Source organism: Etheostoma spectabile, chromosome 11 (assembly GCF_008692095.1).
Source record: "Etheostoma spectabile isolate EspeVRDwgs_2016 chromosome 11, UIUC_Espe_1.0, whole genome shotgun sequence".
NCBI lineage: Eukaryota > Metazoa > Chordata > Actinopteri > Perciformes > Percidae > Etheostoma > Etheostoma spectabile.
Window position 1 is genome coordinate 11089427 of NC_045743.1, and position 24064 is coordinate 11113490.

Sequence of the window (24064 nt, forward strand, 5' to 3'; positions counted from 1 at the left end):
TTGAAGTATGTATACATCTTACATACATCAGTATGAGAACATGAGCAGATTTGAAGCCAATGGTAGAAGACAAAGCTTGGGCTGCGACCTTCCTTCAGGCAGTAGTCTTGGGTTTCTGCTCTGATGTTAACCACTAGTTACTTAATGAGGCTCAAATGAGAATTGCATAAGTGAAAGGATGAATCACTCCCTGCATCATGCAGACCACAGAGAGTTTGAGTGTTTGATAATTTTAAAATGCTCTAGTTGTAGAATGAAGATGTTGTCTGTTTGACATTCATGGTGCTTAATCACCTCCTTTCTATGAGGTAGAAAGTGTAATTGTACTGCGTAATTTGCATTTGCTTCCCTTGGAAAGCTGGAAGGCAGCTGGAAAGCTGCGAGAGAGGCTGGATTAATTTAAGGGAAGAGTTTCTCAACTCCAAGCTACTGTATTAGAAGAAAGCAGCCTAAGTAGGGATTACCATTAAGCTTGCGGATACTTGATCCAGGCAAGCAATGTTCAGAAGTGTTGTTCTATGTCCAAGGCACATGTCTGCAAAGAGTGTATATGCACATATTTCTAAAAGTGATATTTCTAACTTTTGAGCATTAGAGGAAGTTATAGCTTTTGTTTCTGTCCTGTAATGAATTGTCCTCTCCTTGCTTTGGACATGTTTCCCTACAGGTGTAGATCCTTCACTGCAAATTGACAATAGAATCCAGGCCTCCTCCCAAGCTGTTCTTCCAGGTTCCAAACACAACAAGTCCCGGGCGGCCAACACCCGGGATGAACGCTTCAGATCTGGTAATTATGTCTCCATACTGCCTGAAAGTTTTCAATGTCTGTTTTTTTTCTTTTATGCTGTAGCTTAACTGTGTTGATGTGTTCTCTTAGATTTGCACACAGAAGCCGTCCAAGCAGCTTTGGCAAAGTACAAGGAAAGAAAAATGCCAATGCCCTCCAAGAGACGATCTGTGTTAGTTCAATCTTCTGTCGAGACATGCACACCACCAGGTGAGACCTCTGTTCTTGTAAACCCACCGTGGGGCAGGGTTTATCCTGTGCGCACACAGCCTACGTTTATGCTCACACTGGGTTGTTTACATTTCCTCCCATGATCATTGGAGTGTAGGATGCTGACACACTGTTGTGTCCAGTGGTGGAAGATGATGTTTCCAAGCATTAGCTGCTGGAAAGAAATATGCAGTTTGATGAATGTGTCCATTCTTTTTGACTATGAAGGGCTCAGTTGTCATTGTTCTGTTCCCTGGCAGAGCTTCCCACATGAGTTGCGTAATAGATGCATAATCAGAATTTTAACATAGTCTCAAAATGTCAACCTATTGTCTGCTTTTATAACAATGTGTGTTGTGTGGGCCAGTTCATTACATTGTCATTTTACATCTTTTTTTCTGGTCTGAGTTTTAATGACCAAAAAGCCCTTTTGTATTGTTAGTTTTGCCCAAAGATTCCCAAAGAAAGTATTTATTCCTCAATCTTTAATTAGTCAATAAGATATCTGTGCAAGATTTAATGACAAAAAACTTGCCAGTCTCTCAAACACTGCAGGGGCTTTAACATTGGTGTCTAAGAGTTAATTGGTGGGGGGCCTTAGAGCCTCATGTCTTGGGTAAAGAGAGAGGACACAGTGGTGGAGTGAATAAACGGATTAAGAGCTCAGACATTGGGGTTTGAACAGGAGAAGGAGGGGGGCCCCTTCATGGTTGTTTTCAGTCACTCTGAGTGATCTACTCGTGTTGGTGTGCGGTGCACACAGTGGCATGGTTATGTTACTTATTTCAACATTTCATCTGAGATTTGATTTAAGATGGTATACTTCATGAGATTGCATTAGCAAACGTTTTTCATGAGTGAATTTAGTGAAGTGACGCCTACTGTATTTGGTGATCTCCTGTCTCCTCTTCTAGCACCACCCAATTTGTACTCTTGACTGAAATGTCTCAACAATTTCTCGATGGAAATTTGGTTCAGACATTCATGTCCCTCTCATAAATTATAATCACTTTTGTGATGCCCTGACTTTCCAGCTACTGTCATTGTCAGGTCAATCTTTTTATTTGTCCAGCTATTTGGTTTAAAACGAATGACATTCCCATACACCTCAGCTGTGTTTAGTGCAAATCAGCTATTGTTATCATGACTATGGTAAGAATTATGTAAGTGCTAATCACCAGCATGTTAATATTGTCCTTGTAAGAACGTTAGCATGCTGACATTAGCATTTTAACTTAAAATATAATCAGTAAAAGTGATTTTCTATTTATACCAACTATATAGAGGAAACATAGATGGACCCTGGAGGCTCCAATATGTAGGATGCCATTTGTATATTGTCAATATAGTGATTGTCACTTTCAGGCATCAACCATTACGATGTTGCTTCAGCCAATCGGATGGAATTTATTTTCTGTAGAAAAACGTTAGGAAAAACAACCTCAAGCATTTACCTGCTAGGCTATAGCTTTATCAATATACTTGTCTTTGTTTGCTTGAACACAGTATTTCATTGGTGAACAAGAACAACTGAGATCAGTCTCTGCTTACGTTTTTTTCTCTTTTATATCCCTCCATACCTCCAAATCCTCCATCACTGCCTGTCTTTATCTGACTCACTCTTTGCTATCTGATCTTGTTTTTGTCTCTTTATCTTTGACTAAACGTCTTTTTCAGTTTCCTTCCCATTATTTCCACCTCTCTATTTCTACTTTGCATTTTTTCTCTGACCCCCTCTTTCTATCTCCCTCTCTGCAACTGTGTCAAGGTTACTGAGATTGGGAGAGATGCAAAGGAATAACAAACAGAATCATAAATGCGAGATAACCCTCATAAGTCTGCTGGTTGTAGATACATTAAAATCTAGCTTGTTATAATCAAACCTCCTCCAGTCTTCCTCTGGCAGCCTCTGCAAGGCCATGAAAAAGCTTGAGGAAGGTAACCAAGATTTTAACAGTTTCTCAACTGATGGACTTGTAAATACATTCTGTGAGTGATTAGGGAGCAGATGAATGGCATGAAGGCTTATTAGTTTAGAGAACATCAGCAGACATGTGCTGATCAAACACACATGCTTCATCTCTGTCCATAACATTAAAGCGTGATTTATGGGCCTGCGGATGCTCCACGCAGCGCTTTCACCGTAGCCTACGGAAGTGGTCTGAAGTTTGTACTTGTGTGTTTGTATGTAAGTCGATCTCCTTAAGAGAATAGCAAGGCCAGTGTGTGTGTGTGGTGTGTGTGTGTGTGTGTGTGTGGGGTGTGTGTGTGTGTGTGTGTGTGTGGTGTGTGTGTGTGTGTGTGTGTGTGTGTGTGTGTGTGGTGTGTGTGGTGTGTGTGTGTGTGTGGTAGAGCGAGTGTGAGAGTGACGGGGATTAGCTTCGGAGCGAGTACGACTCTAGAGTCATAGTGAGACTGACCACGGTGGGAATCTGTAGCAGGAAAAGTTAACCCTCTCCTTAATTCCATGTTGTCTATGGAGAAGGAGAACCAGTGTGGGGCAACGTGTACTTAACATTTTTGAGAGGTGCATGTTAGGCTACGGCGTAGGGTCTGGCGTAGTGTCGGGCGTAGGGTCCTTGTCTCCACGTTTCTACCTATGTAGCCACGGCTTAGATTTAACGCAGAAGCATAAATCACGCTTTTGGCTTTGTTTTGTATGTTCACTGCCTAGTTTAATATTTTGAGTGTGAATGAGTTTTGTACTTTGTGTTGTTGCTGTTTTCTTCGTTAATAATGAATGTGGGGAAGTGTGATCTTTTTTTTGGTGATTTTGAAAACCGTTCGTTTTCTCAAGTGGGTGATGTCTAAGCCCATGTAGCCTTTTCATTGCAGCATACAAATCACAGACTGGCCTCATCTTGTGTATGTGTACTTCAGTGATCCTGTCGAAAGAACAGATGTTTCTGGGAGCTTGGCAGATGAAGTGAAATGGATTCATTTTGAATGATCCTTGCTTTGCTTTGAAAGTTGTTCCTGTTTGGGCTATTTTTGCTTAGACCAACTGCTCACAGCTGCCTCAAGGGAGAGACAGTAAAATCATCAGTGACTGTTTGAGTCCAAGACATAATAATATATTATACCTACATGTTATAGGATATTTGGTCAGGCTATTTCAGTTTGTCTATGAATTGTATGCAAGTACAGTATGTATGTATTTATGCAATTTTTTTGAGGTAACACATTAAAAGCAGCTTCAGCAGTATCAGTATCAGTTAAGTGATACATAAATACACCAACACAAAAACACATTGCATTTTTTTGTCACTTTAACATCCATATTTTTGAGGACTGTAATTCAACATACATGCAATTTATAAGTTCTTATAACTGCCTAATTATAGCTATTGTAAAAATATGACTGTACAGTTTGTACCATAAATATGTCTCTCAAAAAGCTTCCTTTGTTAGTTGTATTCCTTCACATTAAGTTAATTCAAGTCTACTTTCAGTGTGTAAAAACACAAACTCTTGTTTTTGACATTCTTGTCTTCTACAAATATTAAAAACTCAGTTTTGATAGGAATAATACTGATGCGCACTCTGGCTTCAAACACTCAGATGACGTTTTGGCCCTCAAGCCTTGAAGAAGGCCTGATTGTTTGACACTTTTTCCTACTTTCAAGTGTACTTTATCATTCATATAGTACACATATAGGTTCAGTGGGCAACGTTATACTTTGTGTTTGTATTGCTGCTATTAGAGTCAATCAAATATCAAATTCATACTCTACCAGTGAAGCAGACATTCAACAACAAGCATTCCTCAGATTAACAACTTTCATCTCCATTGAAATCATCTGGCTGTCCTACAAGCTTAAATGTAATCTTTCCAGTACAGTATGCATAAATCGAATATATAATATCATCAGCATATCATCTAACTCCTCCGTCCCATGTCTTTGCCCACTGTTGTGATGCTGCCCTGTCTTGACCTGTCAAACAGACACCTCCTCAGCGTCGGAAGACGAGGGCTCGCTGCGCCGGCAGGGACGTCTGGCCACCTCCACACCCTACCAGGGCCACGGCCACCCAGCCGTTGAGCACTGGTTTAACCGTGTCATCCAGGGTTCGTCCACCTCATCCTCCGCGTCATCCACCTCATCCCACCCGGGAGGGAGATCTGTCACCAACACCAACACCACTGCCCACGCAGCTCTCAACGCCAACGCCGCAGCTACCGCACTGTCCGACCTTATGGCACACACCCAGCTAGGTCAGTGACACACTCATTCTCACTCATACGGCATCACATCACGGCTGGTCCATCTGTATGTTCTTGTTCCCTTTTAATTGATGCAGCGCCCTCATCCCGTGAGTTAGCTGAACTAGGAAAAAAGGAAAGTATTGAAGAACGTTTTCATGTCAAGAATGGAAACAGTATTAGATGTTTTAAATTATTTTATTCTTAGTGTTCTCACTGTTAAAGTGTGTTCGTGCAAGAATCCTTATTTAAGTTTGTATGCCTTTGGGGTGAACTGGTAGCTCACCTGGTTGAGCATGCACCCCAGTGCACTAAGGCTCAGTCTTTACCGCAGCATCCGGGTTGGAGTCCGACCCGTTGCCCTTTGCTGCATGTCATCCCTGTCTCTCTCACCTTTCCAGTCTTCAGCTGTCCCGTCATATAAAAGCCTAAAATGCCCCCCAAAAAGTTGAATTGCCTTCATTTACATACAGTCCTTTAACAAGCCTCATTTAAATATAAACATAAATCACAGTCTGTCAAAACAGATTATCTTGCTTTTTCCATTCAACAGTTTTGTCTATAACTGTAGCTAAATAGCAGACAGCGGTGTCTTACACATCTGTTACTGCTGAAGTCTTATCTCCCTCCAGAAACACAAAAGCACCTGATGAAGCAAGACAAAGAAAACCCGCAACCGAGTTTTAATTCACGTCTCTCTAATTATTCGTCTCCGTCTGCCATCTCCCTGTCATTCTTTCATGTAAAAGGGCTCGCAGCCACTTCCCCGCCAAAGCCACTTGTTCCACTTTGCAATTTGAGTGTCACAAGCTAGTCAATGAGATTCAGTGGATTCTTCTCTATCCGTTTCTCACTCAGAAGCAAAGTGAGATGGTGTCTTGCTCGTGTGTGTGTGTGTGTGTGTGTGTGTGTGTGTGGTGTGTGTGTGTGTGTGTGTGTGTGTGTGTGTGTGTGTGTGTGTGTGTGTGTGTGTGTGGGTGGTGGTGTCTGCTGGTAGAACGATATCCTATTAGGATGCTGCTGTCGGATGTCTGTCCAGCCTGTCTCCCTTCAAGGTTGCTGTCATAAAATAGCAGCAGTGACTGGTGCTGAAGGGAGTTGTAAATAGATGTCTTATATTATCCGGTTCCTTGACCCCTCAAACTCCGGTTCTGTCATTTACTTCAGACAAGACAAATGGCTAGTAGGCCATGCTATCATACATTTTGAAAAACCACAGTTGATCTATGCACATGATATATTAAGTTAATACAGTACATGTATAAGTTATTAGGTTCTTTAGAAGGGAACATCAGCCCTCAGTTCTCTACAACCATCATTTAGAGCAGTTTGTTTTGGTTCCATCAACACTGTGTTACCATAGCACTTTAGTGTTAATAGGTTTACAATTTAAACCCAGTTCCCATCACACCATACCGAAGCACATAAACTCCTTCTTACTTTATCAAGTAAACCTGTTAAATCTAATGCAATCCAAAACATCAAACCAGCCATAAATTCAACTTTTACAAAGATAATACTCAGTTTTAAGTGACACTGTCAAGGAGGTGTTGTTTAAACTACATGTTTATTATTGAGGTTGTAGTTTGCAGTTGTGTTGAACATTATATTGAGAGGTGTTTCTAATGTTTTTCTCACCCCATTTACAAACAGGAGGGGGATGAATATCAGAAACACATTAATATTAGAGATGGTCCGATACCATTTTTTGTTTCCCAATACCAATTCTGATACCTGAATTTGAAGTACTAATCCGATACCAGTGTGTCATTTATTTTATTATGATTTAACAGCTGTATATTACTGTCCCTGTATGGATGTGATAGGATTTCTGGCTTTGTTGTTGGTATGGCTCAGGTTAAACTCTTTGTAAAACATGAACAGAACACAAACAATGAACGCCACAGAACTTTTTTTCTTTTCTTCAGTTTGACAGTCAGCTATAACCGAAAAAGTACCTAAATAAAGTACTTTAACATAGATTTTCTTTATGGCTTTATTCTTCTTCTTTTGTAAAGATTATTTTGGAGGCTTTTTTCCTTTATTACAGTTGATAGGCATGAAAGGGGAAGAGAGAGTTGGGGGATGACACGCTGCAAAGGGCTGAAGGTCGGATTCAAACCTGCAGCCGCTGGGTAAACTAGAGGGATTTATTATGTCGCATCAGATTGGTGCATAAACTCCAGTACTTCAGATACCGATACCAGCGTTTTAGGCCGTATTGTAGGTGATACCAATACTAGTATCGGCATCGGAACATCTCTACTTCTCTGCATATAATGCATTGTTACTCACTGAGGGGGATGTATCTGATTAATGGAAACCATTCATTCATTATCATGGCAGGTAGTTAAAAATGCAGGTAAAATGGGAAATCCTAGTTAAAACACTCTATTCTGCAGTTGAACACTCTTCACTTGCAGATGAAAAAAAGGCTCTCAGCCTCTCAATTAGGGCAGGAACTAACTATTATTTTTTGTTGTGGATTAAACTATTCATTGTTTTCTTGATTAGTTGTTTGGTTATAAAATGTCAGGAAAATTGTAAAAAAGGTTTTTCAAAGCCCAAGAAAACTCAAATGTCTTGTTTTGTTCACAACTCAAAGTTATTCTGTTTACTGTCATAGAGGAATAACTAGAAATATTCACACATAAGAACCGTGAAGCTTTTCTTTTATAAAAGATGACTCAAAGCAATTAATCGATTATTAAAATATCAGATCAGTTTGTTTGCGGACTCATGAAGTTGATTTTCATTTAATAACGATAGCCCAAAGTAGGCCTGGCGTTTGACCTTTTAACCCCCGATGCCCCACTCATCACAGATAACCACTCAGCACCCCCCGATGTGACGGGGCTGTCGGAACGCTCCTCGCTTCATGCGGAGCGGCCCCAGGTGGCCTCGGTGCGAGGCGTTTCCCGGGGCTACATCCACCACACCAGCGTCATGGAGACTGCAGATGGTGAGTTTTTTTTTTTTTACTCACACACACACACACACACACACACAACACACACACACACACACACACACACACACACACACACACACACACACACACACACACACAGTGAACCTCCCTTTCTCCCCTGCTGTTTGTCCCTCTGTCTTTCAGTCTGCCTTCCGACTGGCACAAGCTGCTGACCCTCTTGTGTTGCCATAGTAACACTACAGCTCTCCAGCTCCCCAAAAAACACAGTTTCTTCCTTGACGCTTAATATGTCATTGACACTAATAAAAGCACATTATTTTATTTAATAATTTGTACAGGAATTAATTCACTTGAGTACTAAAAAGGCAAAAAAAAAATCTTCTTTGAGTCAGAGTTTTAAACCACATTATCAGAGGTGATTCAGTTCTTGTCATGTTGTTAGTGAGTCAGTGCATAAACATAACAGCCACCAAAACATCATACATCTTACAAACAGCATAGTCAAGTATGCTGATTCCAGATGGACCATCACTGATATTGATGCATGCTGTGCAGTGTGGAGATGGGTAACCAGTGAAATCAAACCATGAGGATGTGTCATTATGATACATAAAATATAAATGAATTGAACTGGGGTTTTTTCTGGTATTAAGTAAACTTGTTTCATTAGGAACTTGTTTTATTGTCTTCAAAGAGTTATCATAGATGACAATCATAGGTGGCAAAAATGAGCAGTCCCTAAAAGCACAGTTCCTGTCACACATCTCCATTCATTCAACATCAGAGCTGAAATGTACCTTTAAAGCAATGTCCAATGTATTTAATAGGTTAGCTGCCAGAAAACTGGAACACGACTTCAGCAGAGCTATTACCTTTCTGCTATCCATCATCTGTCACTAGGAATGTGTGCGTTGTCTGGGTTTTCACTGCTAATAAATGCTAAAGCAGCCCACCTTGCTGACACATAAAAAGGAAGGGAGTTTTAAAAAGATGTAAACAGTGTCATTTTTGTCCTTTCTGTTTTTCTGTTTGGTGTTCAAGATGTTTAAAACCCACACTGCCTATGTAAGTTTTCTCACACAAGTCATTAAAAAATGACAAAAATAGTATAAATAGCAAGAAATCCTATCTTTGTTGTTATGGTACCACAACAACAGTCTGTGTCTTAGCGCTTTATAAACCTACTCTCATCTACGTTTGGCTGCTGGTAGATTTCCCTATCACATTAACATGTTCACATTTCACACGGAAAAAGTTAGCAGGAGTGTTTCATTGACATCCTGATGTGTCTGTCCTCCAGGCTGTGAGTGGAGAAGTGAAGGATCCCTCAGTTTAATGGATGGTATTTATAACTGTTCTTCCAACTCTATGGCATTCTTTTATGTGTGCACTCTGCTGCGTGTGCATTTGTGTTTGTGTGTGTTGCTGCCTTTGCCTCCACTGTCAAGTTGAGCACTTGTCCAAACTGTAATTTCCAAAAGTTAATTCAAAGCTACAGTGAATTTGATTCCTGTGTGTGTGTGTGTGTGTGTGTGTGTGTGTGTGTGTGTGTGTGTGTGTGTGTGTGTGTGTGTGTGTGTGTGTGTGTGTGTGTGTGGTGTGTGTGTGTGTGTGTGTGTGTGTGTGTGTGGTGTGTGTGTGTGTAGCTGGTGTGGGTGGTAGTGAGTGGTGCCAAAGGCAATATGCTCTTCAAAATGTTAAAACACAATGTTTGAAAAGGCCTTTTCCATGACAGGTGGAACAATTCATTTGAGGTTGTGAATAATTAGCATGTTGACATACTGGTTTCTGTGCTCACACCGAGACACTAGGACTTGTCAGTTTATGTTTCTCACTACACTCTGTGACACAAGCCTGTTAGCCTGTAGCCACACTGTGGGTTCATTGATGGCAGCTGTCTAGCACTGCTGCCCTCTTAATAACAACACATAGTTGGGTGTAGAAAACTGGCCACACAGTAATTTTGGTTCCATCTGGACTCTGATAGTGACGCTGTATGTTTTGGTGAAGTATGCATACTGTCATGCATTTTTCTCAACAAATATCATGAAAAAGCTAAAACCAACAATTAATCTTTTGGTGTTTTGTTTGTGTATCCATAGTCTGATGTAGCTTATTCCTCTTTGCCATAGCCTTCAATTAGTTATACGAAAATACAACAATTATGATAAAAAATGTGCACCATAGCTTATTTTGAGTCAAATGATTGTACAAACTCACAAGAGCACCTAATGTTGATTGATCCGTGGCTAAAAAAAGTCCTCAACAAATGCTTCTCTGTTTTGAGTAGCGTTTGATTGAAAACTAAAATGCCCTACATGCTTCAGGAAATTACTTACTCAAAATTAAACAAAAGTAAAATAAAACTATGTATTGTAAACCGTTTTGAATTTGGCTTCAGTAGGAACAAAGATGCTTGAGACTTAGAGCCACAGACAGGGTAAGGAAGTTAGAAATATTTGAAGACGGACTAACACAGAACTAACACATTGTTGGTTTTGATCTTTCCATGCATACAATAGGAAAAGTGTAGGATAGCCAGCCTTGCTCGTTGTCTTCATCTTTGTCATGGTCTTAGTTTGTTGATAAATAACATTCTGTTTATTTTATATACATATTAAGGCAAACACCTGGTGTGCCATTTCCCCCCAAAATTAAACAACAGCCAGTGTTTGCTCCATAAATGTAATGCAGTGGGTGGATACATTATGAAATCATGAAAATGCTAATTGTAGTCATCATCTCAGGTAGGTCCTGGTTGGCTGTGATATTAAAGACGGCTCTTGAGTGCGTGGGGTTCAGGGCCCTGAAATGTTTTCTTGTGTGTCCGGGACTTTCTAATTGGCCCATAAGGTGAAGAACTGACCCCAACCCGTCAACTCCCAGTGCATCTGTCCCTACGTTAGGGAGGAAGAGTCTGTCTGAGGCAGGCTTATTATAGTAAGATAGATCAGGCAAGCTGGGTGCAGCTGTGGCCTTCGTCTCCGGTGGCTGTCTGGAATGTCTGACACAGACCACTCTTCCCAAACTAAGTACGAATTCATATGGAGGAAATGATGTCCAATGATGATTTTAGTCTGTCTTAAATGTGAGGGAAATATAAGTGGACACCTCTCCTTTCATCTTTAGTCTGTTGTTTCTCTCCTGTCCTGCTCCTTCATTCATGTTGTCATGTCTTTCACAAAGCTCCATGTCTCTGCGATTATGCTTTTTAAGTATTGCATTTATCTTCTGTTTCAGCAATTTTAACACACACATTAGATGAGAATTATCTGATTTGCCGACCGAATGTGAAATAGACACATTTTGAGACACCTCATGAATTATTTATTGCAGGGAGGCCATATTTGTTGCTAGGCAGCAGGCGAGATGGCTCCTCATTTTCTGATTTATAACCTGTGAGGTTTGTTGTGATTCTAGAGTATCTGGACTGAAAGACTGTAACCTTCAACCTCTCCTGTGAGCTTGAGGTCCACTGTTTTTGTTGTCTTGCTACAATGTGAGCTGATTATCCTCTAACGCATTAGAGCACAACACTGACCTTTTCTCTTTTCTTTTCTTATCTTCTCCTCTCATCCATTCCTTTACCTCATCCATCTTTCAATCAATTTGTCTACATATGTCTTTTCTATCCACATATGCCCTTTTTCTTTCATCCTCTCTAATCTCATTGTGAAGGTGTACCAGTCAACAGTCGCGTCTCCTCCAAAATCCAGCAGCTGCTCAACACTCTGAAGAGACCAAAGCGACCGCCATTACGAGAGTTCTTTTTGGATGACTTTGAGGAGCTTTTGGATGGTAAGATGGCCTGAAAGTAATTACATTGCTTCTATTAAATAAATAAATCATGAAACAAGCATTTGTCTTTCTGTGGTGTGATCAGCATACAGATTCAACACTTCAGCAGTTAAAAGATTATTCAAAATAAACACTCCTGTTCCTTAGTGTGACAGCCACATCCACTAACATGTTGTCTAATTTCTTTTTAGCTTTCAGTGGAGTTATCAGCTTTATTATTGGTAATTTAATTTAATACAAATAAACAGTCAAGGTACACTTTTAGATCAGGGGTTGTTATCTTTTGGTGGAGCTGAGACCACCAGGTGTGCTAAGAGAGTGATTAGGGAATATACACACACACATACAGCAGTGGACCAGCCCTCTCTAACCATTTCCTCCATTTTATTCAGCCCATCATGGTTTTGGGTGGTACTCTGCCAGGCTGAATAAACACTGTGGAAATGAATAAGCAGCAGGAATAGTTATACATCAGCAGGTCATTGTAAAGGCTTCCTGAGTCTGGCACAGAAACTGTGGCATGGCAAGCCCCAATGGTCTGCTTGGTGCAAACAGAAAAACACAGAGCTGAAATGGCAGCAGGCTTAACACTATTTGTTCCTGATCGAGGTGTTTTATTTGTCAGTGGACATCTTGCCAGGTGGACATCTTGCCAGCTCAGCTAAGCAGTCCTGAATTCCGCTAACCAGAGAGTTCAGGAGAGTGTGAGAGGAGAATAGTGATGGAGAGATGGAAGTAAATCCAAAGAGCGAGTAGTGTGCATGGAGGAAGGGAAAGTCAAGGATAAAGGGAGATACGGCTTATTGAACAGCACAGGTTTTCTCTTTGTTTCTCAGCTCACATTTAATCCTCCAGCTTTTCCTCTTCCATCACTCCCATATCAGTGTCTTTCAATCCCCACCCTTCTTGCCATACTTTAAAAGAGTTGTATATAACTGACAAATTTAGCATTTCTTTGTAATTCACAGCCAAAATACATTGAACCACCCTCACACTGATGTCCCATTCTTTTCTCCATTTAGTCCAGCAGATAGATCCCAACCAGCCAAAGCCAGAAGGCCAACACACGAGTCCCCTGGAAGGAGAGCCTCCTGGGGTGGTCAACAACTGGCCTCCTTCCTTGCCAGCAGCCTTACAACGATGGGGCACCACTCAGCCCAAGAGCCCCTGTCTGACGGCACTCGACAATGCTGGCAAACCTGTCTACACACTCACCTATGGTAGGTATCGACCTGAAAATGACTGGCTCAAAATTTACAATGGAGACGGAAAACAATATCAACTCCTATCATCCATTCATGTGGGTTTTCTTAGTGCAAATAATGGACAAACAAGTACCTGCTAGATACCTTATTTTGTAATATTGATTTGTGGGTCTGGGGTTGTTAAGCAAAGTATTTGACACTGTATCTTCACCTCTGTAGGTAAACTATGGACCCGCAGTCAGAAACTGGCCTACACTCTTCTTAACAAGCTGAGCACCAGAAATGAGCCTTTGCTCATGCCCGGAGACAGAGTAAGTCATGAGATAAAATGAGGGTGTCCAATGGTGGTCAGTTGTATATAATGGTTCTTGTTGCATTTCAGGCATTTGGCTCAGGCTCCTATTACGATATTCAGCATGTGCAAGACTGCATTTTTTTGAAGTGTTGAAAATGAAATGTGTTGAAAAAACCCAACTAAGAAGCTTAAACTGAGATATCAGCCTACTGCTTCCTTACAGAAGGCTGCTTCTCAGTGCTCACTTTTTAACCAATAAGTTATCATGTTTGTGTTATTTCTTTACAAATATAATATAATGTCATTACTTGAACGAGGGCGCACATGTTTGGTTTCAGATCTTTTCCATGATTGCTGCTGCACACCATGCCCCTTGCCTTCTTTTCTCTAACTTAAAGCAGGAACTGCATAACATTGTACCGTAACATATTGTGTGTGTGTGTGCTACACCTGTAGGTTGCACTTGTTTTCCCCAACAACGACCCAGTGATGTTCATGGTGGCCTTCTACGGCTGTCTCCTGGCAGAGCTGGTACCTGTGCCTATCGAAGTGCCACTTACCAGAAAGGTAAAGGCAAATACAATCTCCTGGGAATGTGTGGACATTTTTAATATGTGTGATTCTACATTGACAGTGAAGAGCAGGAGTGACCCCTGCTGGACATTTGACCTATAAATGAGACCCTTAAAAGTTGTGTACAGTTAAAATGTTGATATTCCAATATCCCAGAATATCTGTTTACCTTCTTGGTAATGCATTGCATGATTATATCCCCAGCCGCAGCATTGTCTTTCAAATGTTCTAATTACAGAGTATTTGTTCCAGCACTATAGCCAAAAAATAAAAACCCAAAACCCACATTCGTACAACTAAAATTTTACCCGTTTTGTTGCCTTTCATAAGCATGTGGTGGGTGCGCGGGCTGTAAATTAAAGAGATTTTAGGGAGATAAATTATTTGGGGAAACCAGTTAAAATGTTTTGATCAGGACCAATTTTTGGGGGCAGGGCTCTTTTGCCGCTCTGCCCAACTACATTTTTTTGCCTCTTTTTTCAAGCTTCTTTTTTTTTCTATCCCTTTTTTTTCCCCTTTATTGTTTTTGCTCCCCCCCTATCTCACATTTTCCCCCCCCTTTTCGCCCCGCAGGTTTTTCTAAAGATTAGCTGTAAAACAAATTTTCACAGCCAGTCATAGGTGAGTATTTTAGATTGGGCCCCCTTCCTGCCAATTGGGCTTTGTGCCCGCGGGGGGGTTTTTAAAAGTGATTAGCCGTCATCGCTTTTTACCTCGCTTCTTTGATGTAAGAGCCTGAGGTTTTTCTTTAAATATTTCCCCTTTTTCTCTGTTTAAAATTCCCAAATTTCTCAGCGGCTTTTCCCAAACTTTCGTTGGGTTTGATAGTTTTATTTTTTGACAGAACTGTTTTCCCAAAATTTTTCTGAAGAACTTTTAGTTTTATCCTCTTTGTCCCCCAGGATAGGGAAATCAACAGATGGCTTTCTGTTGGGGGGCTGTGGCGTCCCTTTGGGACTAACATGATCTTTGTCAGAAAAGGGTTGGGCCCCAAAACAAACGGGGGGGGTTGCCCCTTTCAAAGTCAGTTTTATTTTTTTTTACTCTGTGTTGGATAGTTACAACACTTTGGGTTTTAACTGATTAAAGTTCCACCGCAGGTGGCCCCGGTTTCTGTGGGGGGTTTTTTAGATGGAAAACATGTTGTGAAGCCTCCAAAAGACTGGCATCCTCCAATACTGGAAGCCAGTAATGACATAGCCTACATAGAGGTAAGTGTAGTTTAATTGATGTTACCAATAAAGCACACATTAATTGATTATATTTTGTAGCTACTATTCATTAGGTACTCTTCTTTTTCATATTATCCATGCCTTTTTTATGGAACTGTTCCAATGTTTCTAACACCCAGTATAAAACCAGCAAGGAGGGCAGCACCATGGGGATCACAGTGTCCCATTCAGTCATGTTGGCTCACTGTCACGCCCTTACACAGGCCTGCGGCTACACTGAAGGTGAGGAGGGCACTATGCATGTTTTGTTTTGCTCTGTGGAGAAAGGCATCCAGTTGGTAGTGGTAGCATATGCGAAAGAGAGCAATAGAGAGAGGGACTTAACCAGATTTAGTAAAGATAAAAATGTAGGAATATGCAAACAAAAAGCATACATTGGGCCTTTTTGGAATTGTTGTGTTGTTTTCTTGTTATTTATACTGCAACTATTTTATGATTTATGATATAATAGAATTTCCCCTTCAGCTTGCTCACAGATCCTATCAGAGTGTAATTACAGTCTAGTTTGATAAATGCAGCTGCTCAGCTGTGTTTCTTTCTGAGAATGTAAGGCTGGGCACCTTCTCTCCTCAAGTGTCCCGGTTTTGCCCTAAATAACTCCCAACTGCACCAGCAGCCTTGAGAAAACTCTCCAGGTCTGTTTCTGAAACTTAGTTTGCAGCTTCACTGAACTAATGATGTTAAAGGACTGTTCTCCTCATTTCAGAGCTTGTCTTGTGTTCCATAAGATGATGTGCGATTGCTCTAGTGAAGAATAAGAATGTCAGATTAAATGTCTCATTTCTTTTATTTGCAGCTGAGACCATAACAAACGTCCTGGACTTCAAGAGAGAAGCAGGATTATGGCATGGTGTTCTTGCTGTGAGTGGCCTTGAATCATCCGGCAAAGCTAATAGGAGGGTTATTAGAAATAGAATAGATCCATACTCAGTTTGCTGATAAAATGTCTGAATTATGTATATGACTGACTTCTTTCCTATGTAAACATATTCATACTAATAGGCTCCTGATGAGCCAAAGCATCATTTCTCATCATTCTTTGTCTTCTAACACATACTTAACCCATCTCTGGTTTCAAACATGCCATGGAATTTATATAAAGCCCATATATCACCTGCCACATATACGTTTCTACGTTTAAATTCCTAAAATGACCCAACAGTAGCGGAAATAATTTATTCACGCTTTAGCAGTAAGTGATAAAATCTTGTCATAACTTGCATTTTGTTTACAGTGACATCATGTATTTAAGTTACACTTCTGACATATTTTTTTGCTCATGCACTGCTCATCTTTTTTCATGGCAGAGTGTCATGAATCGGATGCACGTGATTAGCATTCCTTACTCCTTGATGAAAGTCAACCCCCTCTCCTGGATACAGAAGGTGCACACATACAAAGGTGAGGGTCAATTGTCACTTTTCTGTGTTACTCTGCTTGCTGCATCTCAGCCCTATGAAGAGGGCGTTAATACAGGATCAACAAATCTAATTTTATCTTATTGTAGGGTAAACCCATTTGTTTGTTGTTATTCAGTATGGGAAATGCATTATGTATTTATTATAGTGCATTGTATCATACTTATAAAAGTGGCACACATACACGGCAGTACCGGTTATTCACAATAATGCACTTTGGTAGCTTGCTAGTTGGTGAAATGATAGTTTACCCAACATTTTAAGACCAAGTTTTACTTTGAGAGGGAGGGAGTGTGTTTCTTATAACTTTGATTCTCACTGCACAGGGTAGCATAGATTAAAGCAATAGTTTGTTGGGCTTATTGATTTTTTAGTTCAATTGTATTAGATTGGTGGATGTCGAGGACGGGAGGCCTGCTGCCCTGCAGAAATACATCTCCTTTCTGTTCTGAGCTTTGCTTAGTCACCTGTTGGCAACTGAGTCAGACAGTGCTGTCAGATTTTGTTGTCTGCAATTGGCTGTCATGCTGAATGACAGAGGTGTTGATTGGGTGACTCTATTGTGAGCCTGTCTCTTTTGTCTTTGTGTCCCCTTGCACAGCGCGGGTTGCAGTGGTGAAGTCGAGGGACATGCACTGGTCTCTGCTGGCCCAGAGAGACCAGAGAGACATCAGCCTGAGCTCGCTGCGCATGCTCATCGTAGCCGACGGAGCTAACCCATGTCAGTCCACCTGCAGATTCTCATTCAATAAAATAATCTTTATAATCACCCGGAAACTACAAGAGATTATCATTGATTTGTTGTTTGTGTTTGGTTTGACTGGATCTGTGTGTGTGTGTATGTGTGTGTCTGTGTCTGTGTGTGTGTGTGTGTGTTATCACAGGGTCGATATCCTCCTGCGACGCCTTCCTTAACGTGTTTCAAGCACGTGGGCTGCGACCTGAGGTGATCTGTCCATGTGCCAGCTCTTCAGAAGCCATGACTGTCGCCATCCGCAGGTGAGCTGCCTTTACTGCACCCTGTAGGAACAAAAACGTTAGTTACTTTGGTAACTCCAGATTCTATTAGTATAGGCGTAGCCCTCTAAGGGCTACGCTATTGGGTTTATCCCTTCGCGCATGCGCAGTCGTGAAGATTTTCTTTCCCGCCCTAGCGTCCAGCTCGGGCCTCAACTACGTCCGCATTTACTGCATATATACAGAGCGGACCCGTTGTTCGACTCCCAAAACATCAGCTTTTTCTTCAACTAATGTTCTAGGAGCAGGTGGCCCGGACCTTAGAGGGCTACGCCTATACTAATAGAATCTGGAGTTACCAAAGTAACTAACGTTCTATTTCGTATAGGCTTCGCCCTCTAAGGGCTACGCTATTGGGTTAGGGCGAAGCTGATGTAGTCAATGCCACCTGCGGCACAAGGTCCACAAGCCGAACATACACCACATTGCCCCAGCAACAATGTACAGAGGCTAGTCAGAGTCATTCTTCTGACAAAGCCTGCCCTGCCAATGGCGTGGCCGGAAAAGGTTCATGTGGCCCGCAATATGATGCAGTAGTACAATGATTAATGGGGGTTAAGCGTGATTGATCCTGTCGCGCATGCAACGGAGAGACATGATTACCTCCGTGCGTGCAACATGATTATGACAATGTATGAGATAAAAACTGTGTCTCACAAGAAATACCCCAGGTACAGGAGAGGTGAGACAGCAGAGCAGGGTTGCTGCAGCACTAGGTGTGAAGGAGATTGGCAACAATCAAGGCATCCGCTTTTTTTTTTTTTTTTTTTGCACATTCAGCGCGGCATTACGCGTCACTGACTGTGGACAAAACCGCATGAGACATGGAAGATTCAGACATATCTCGCAGATAAAAGCGGATGAAGGGGCACGGGGAAGCCCAGGAGGCTGCCGCGCAAATGTCGGCTACTGCCAAATGCCTTTAAATAGAGCCGCAGACGCCGACAAGCCCTCGTAGAGTGACCCCGAATGTCTTGGGGGGCTTTTTCCCCTTTCCAGCTATAAGCCTGGGTAATAGCCTCGCACACCCAGTAGACAGACGCTGTTTGAGAGGGCTGACCTTGGAGTGTTCTCTATATGCACAAACAGCTGCTGAGTTTCCTGATATTTGCCGGGGCGTAAAAGTATTGTGACAGAGCGCGCACCGGACACAACCGGGGGGAAGCCTCCTCCGCACCGTTAGCGTGAGGTGGGGGGAAAAAACCCTCGAGGGAAAACACCCTTGACCGAAAAGAACTAGTTAAAGGGCTTCGGTGGAAGGAGGGATTTGGCTGTAAGGTGCTGCGCTCCCTCCCCTCTAATGGAGAGGCAGGACGGAGAAACTGACAGTGCACATAAATCACTCCCCTCTTGGCCGACTTTAGGGCAAGGAGAAGTGCTGTCTTAAGCGACAGCATTCTGAGCGAACCCTGTGTCAAGGGCTCAAAGGGGGGTTTTTCCCCCAAAAGCCCGCCCACCAGAGCTAGGTCCCATTGGGGGCGAGGGGGCGAACGCCGGTTTTTGACGCCAAACCCCCTTCAGGAAACTTTCACCAGGGGATGCGAAAAAACTGTCCTCTCACCAAAACCTTCGTGACAGGATGAGATGGCTGCTGCGTATGCTTTGACGGGTAGTGGAGCCAAATCATTATCCACCAGATTTTTGTAGGTACGTAGCACGAGAGGTAGGGGACACGATTTGGGGTCTGCGTCCCTCTCTGTGCACCAGCGCTGGAAGGCAGACCACCCCCTGCGTACCTGCTAGGGTAGAGGGGGCTCGGGAGCCCTGGATAGTGGTACCACGGCGGGGGCAAGCCTAATCTCTGTAAGCGCTCCCCTCAGCAACCAGCCCCAGTCTCTGTTTTATCACTGGGGGATGACAGATCGCACCGTTCGCTGCGTAGTGCGTCTTTTCCGCCACGGAATCTGCCAGGGGGGGAGCCACCACAGTGAACGAGGGTTGGGAACCGGGACGCGCTCGTGCGCTCCGGTGCCACCAGAAAATTAACAGATCCTCCCCCGGCCGCGCCCAGGTAGGCGAGGGATCAGGGGAACCGGGGGGAAAAAGCATATAGGAGGGTTTTGGGCCAGGTTGGTGGGAGAAGGCGTCTACGCCGAGGGGAGGGTTGTCCCGCGCGGTCAAGGAGAACCACAGTGTGCACTGTGTGTTTCTCCGTGAAGCGAACAGATCCACCTCCGCTTCCCCGAACCTGCTCCATAACGTTTGAACGATAGTGGGATTCATCTCCCTCGTTGTGGGAGGGCCCCCCCCTCGCCATCAAGTCGGCTGCCCGGTTTCAAAATCCCGGGATATATACTGTTTTGAGAGACAGCAGGGGCTGTGGCCACAGCAGAGGCGTCTGGCTATTTCTAACAGCCGGGCTGGCGTATGCCGCCCTGGCGGTGTATGAATGCCGCCGCCGTGATGTTGTCCGTCCGTACTACAACATGCCTCCCCGTCACCAACTGGTTAAAGTTTTTTCAACCTTCAACACCGTGGAAAAGCTCCAGGGCAGTTATGTGAGGGAGAGGGGGAGGAGGCCGGGCCCCTCCCACCACCTGTGACTCGCACTTTCCCCCCCCAGCCAGTGAGGGACGCGTCTGTGTAAAAACCGTCACATATGACGTCACTTTGCCCAGGGGAACCCCGGAAGACAGGGTTTGGGGACTCCCCCAGTATGCCGGTCTGATTGGAGGGATGAGGGATGGACAGCATTCGCCATTGTGGCGAAGGGGATCGAGCCGCTGGGGGTAAAACCACCTCTGGACTTTCCTCATGGGGGAGGAGACCCAGGGGGACCACCGTGGTGTGCCGGGACCATCTGCCCAAGAGCCGCATAACTGACAGCGCTGGCACTGTCGCGCCGGGGGCCTGAAGCGGGAACAAAGAGAATCGGGCTTCCTGCCTCGGTGCTGACAGCCTGGCTCTCATGCTGATCGAGCTCATGTCTACGCCCCAAAATAAATATCGATTGTGCGGGGACGAGGGCGCTCTTCTTCCAAATTTATGGCAAAACCCAGCGTTGGGTAGGTGCTGCAGAACCTCCATAGTGTGCAGCGCCGCCCGCCCCGAGAGGGGGCTAGAATGAGCAGATCGCCAAGTAAAAGGACTCTGATCCCCCTCTCCCTTAGAGCTGGAGCGCCGTTCATGCATTTGGGAAAAGGTGCGGGGGCTGTGGGGAATCCGAACGGCAGCCGTTGAACTGGAAACGGGCCCCGGGGAAAGGAGAACGCAGAATTTTCCTGTGCCTGGAAGATTGGATGTAAAAGAAAGCGTTTTTCAGATCCACGGATGTAACCATCTTTGGGGCGCACACATTCAACACGTGCCTGTGGTGAGCATGTGGAAGGGGGCTCATGACATCCCTTTTGAATTTCGACAGGTCGAGGATGGGACGCAGCCTCCATTTCTTCGGGGTGAAAAATAGCAAAGAGTAAAAACCCTGGGTTTCCTCCCCTGGAGGGACGCGGGAAATAGCTCCGCTCGCCACAACCCTTCTAACTCTGACGTCATTGCGCCCTGACTCTGCCAGGGTTTGAAACCGTCGCTCCACCCCAACCCTCGAAAGGGGGGGGGGGGGAGGCGAACGGAGTGTGAAACCCCGTGTTATCAGCTTTGACATCCCGAGTCCATGTGTGTCAAGCCAATCCATGCCGCGCTCCCAATCTGACAGTGGGCGAGCACATGTCTGAGTGTTGTTCACCGACATGGCAAGCAGGGAGGCAGAGCCCATCCCGCCGCTGGCGAGACGATGATCGCGTGCCCAGCCCATGGTAGGGCTTTTCCGAAAGGGCAGTGGCCGGTCCCGCCGTGTGGGGCGGAGCGGTCACTGGGTTAACCCACCCCCGCCCCGCCGGGATCGCCGTGGGGAGGGGGTGGACCAGCGTCGTCGTCCCCGTGGGAGGACGCTCATTTCCGCTGCCTGCGCACGGGGGCGAGTGGCGCCCCCTCGCGGCGACGGCCTGGTGTGTGCTTGTGTGGGAACAACTGTCATAACAGTGCCCTGTTTAGAGCAAACAGGGACTGTTCGGCTGCGTGCAGGTTTTACGGCCGTGTGGCATCGTCTGTCGCTGCGGAAGGGGGACCGGGTGGGGGCCCCGACGCCGAAGTTGGGAAGACGCAGCCCAGCCCATGCTGCGGGGCGCTTCCCCTTGTGACGGTTGTCATGGCGCGGTTGGGGGGCTGTTGAGGAGGAGCCTTCCCCGAAACCGAGCCTCCGAAGCCGCTCGGCGTCCTCCGCCCTTGATGGAGATGAGACGTGGCGTCTGTAGGGGCGGCCCAAATAGTCCATCGGGGGCTATGGGCCGTACAGAAGCTCGCTAAAAGTCCGCTGGCAGCTGAGACATTTTGGAGCCAGATGTTTCGCTGGCCCCCAGTCTGCCAAGCCATCACCCGGACAGCGCCACCGTGGACGCCGTGGTAGGGTAAGGATGCGGTCATAGCTTACCAATCTCCCTGGCAAGCTCCGAGGGGAGGGCGCCGGGAGTTGGCCACGCGAGGCGGCGGAGGGCCCGTAGGGGATGTTGTTTTGTGCCCCCAGGCCCGGGCGGGACATTGGTGGGCCGGGCGTGCTTGAGCGCACACTTACCTGGGAGAGGGAGGCGTGGGCTTCCGTGGCCGAAGAAAGTACTTTTGGAAGCAAAAAGGAAGCCAGGGTCCCCCCCAGGGGAGGGGTGAAGGAAAACCTGCGTCCGTTTTCGCCCTGAACCCGAGTAAACGGGGCATAGCGAGAGACGGAGCCTTTAGTTTCCCGGCTGGAGAAAAGCCTCCTCCACAAATGGCCGAAGCTCGCGAAGCGCGGGCCAGAGTGGGGCCCGTGAAGAGGGGGCTCCTGGCATAAACCCTCACCGCCAAAAGGCCGCGAGCGGGGGCTGGCAGCTCCGCCGGGAGCGCTATGCCTCTAAGCTCCCCGCCCTCCTTATGATCTCCGGCAGGTCGGCAAAAGAGCCTTAGCGGTTTGGGGGCTGGAGCCGGGTGGGCAAAGGGGAAGGGCCCTCGGGCGGTTGCCCAGGCCGTTTTGGGAGACGGAAGAGCTCCAGCGGGAAAGCATCAATCGCCGTCTCGAGGGCCCCAAACCCCCCAAAGGGAGGGGGGGGACCCTCCCAGAGGGGGAGGGGAAACCGGTGATGGAGGCGCTGTCAAGAGAGCGGAGTCAGCGGACTCATGCTCGTCGAAAAGCCGTCCGTCAGCGGCTCCAAGGTGCCGCCGGATTCCTGTCTGTCTGCCCAGCTCGTCTCCGTCCCGGGCCAGCCTGGCAAACCAAAAGCTTCGCCCGTCGAGTTAGCTCTTTAGACACAGGCGGGCGCAAAACTGGGAGGAAAGGCGTGGCGGGGGGAGAGCCTGGCCCGGCGGTGAACGGCACCCAGGGAGGCCTCGCAACGGGGGAGGTCCGGCGGGAAAGGATGTAGCCGGTCCCGGGAGGGGGCAGACACGGGCACCGGCGGAAGGTCTTGAGCTTGACTTCATACTGCGAAGTTTTAAGAAAAAGTGGGAGTCGAACAAGGTCCGCTTGTATATAGCGTAAATGCGGACGTAGTGAGGCCCGAGCTGGACGCTAGGGCGGGAAAGAAAAACTTTACGACTGCGCATGCGCGAAGGGATAAACCAATAGCGTAGCCCTTTGGGGGGCGAAACCTATACGAAAGAGAACAACCGTCAACACTTGTCTTTCCGTGCTTTTTAAATCACACTGGTTTGCAAAATTAGGGGTTCTGCAGCACGACGAGGGAGATTTTTATTTTTATTTTTTATCTTTAACACGGAGAGGAAGTATAGGATGTCTCAGCTTTTCGCTGGGCTTAGTCATGGAGAAGGATTAGGGTGACAGACAGACTAAAAACACATGGCTAGACTTATATAAATAAAAACATGAAAGTCTAAAAATGTTGTAAAGGATCCAGATTCTTTATCTCACAGATTCACATGGTCGTCAATATTCCACCAAAACCATATGCTTTCTTTTTAAGGTGTCTACTGCTGCAATAAAGATGTACTAAGGCAATGGATGGCTCAGTCTTCTATTTAAAAAAAAAACAGATGTATTGAACTGCAAATCTTTCCATGTGTGTCACTGTGTTCCCTAGTAACGAGTGTAATTGCAATAATGTCTATGTCCTGAAGACCTCCAGAAATGGGTGTTCCTCCTCCTGGGAAAGCGGTGCTGTCTATGGGTGGGCTGAGCCACAGTGTGATCCGTGTGGACACAGAAGAGAAACTCTCCGTCCTCACAGTGCAGGATGTGGGACAGATCATGCCTGGAGGTACAGTACATTGCGCTGCTTATTAATATTTTTGCTGCCGTTAATGAGTAAAATGCTGAAGATGACACCACTGCATGTCCCCAGAAAATGGACGTGATCAGATGAGATTTTTTAGGATATAAATGTAAAGAAAAACTACCTATGTTAATGATGA

The 24064-nt window shown here is 45.0% G+C and overlaps 1 protein-coding gene across 1 annotated transcript in view; it reads left to right on the top strand.

The window, feature by feature from the left end:
- dip2a (disco-interacting protein 2 homolog A) overlaps nt 1–24064 on the top strand; it is an 86174-nt gene that overhangs the window by 49038 nt on the left and 13072 nt on the right. Inside the window, 16 exon segments of the mRNA XM_032529108.1 lie at nt 668–787; nt 878–997; nt 4944–5213; nt 8026–8163; nt 11812–11931; nt 12954–13151; nt 13356–13447; nt 13888–13998; nt 14907–15028; nt 15104–15215; nt 15356–15458; nt 16033–16097; nt 16544–16637; nt 17256–17375; nt 17539–17653; nt 23771–23910. Coding sequence (XP_032384999.1) covers nt 668–787; nt 878–997; nt 4944–5213; nt 8026–8163; nt 11812–11931; nt 12954–13151; nt 13356–13447; nt 13888–13998; nt 14907–15028; nt 15104–15215; nt 15356–15458; nt 16033–16097; nt 16544–16637; nt 17256–17375; nt 17539–17653; nt 23771–23910 — 2040 coding nt within the window.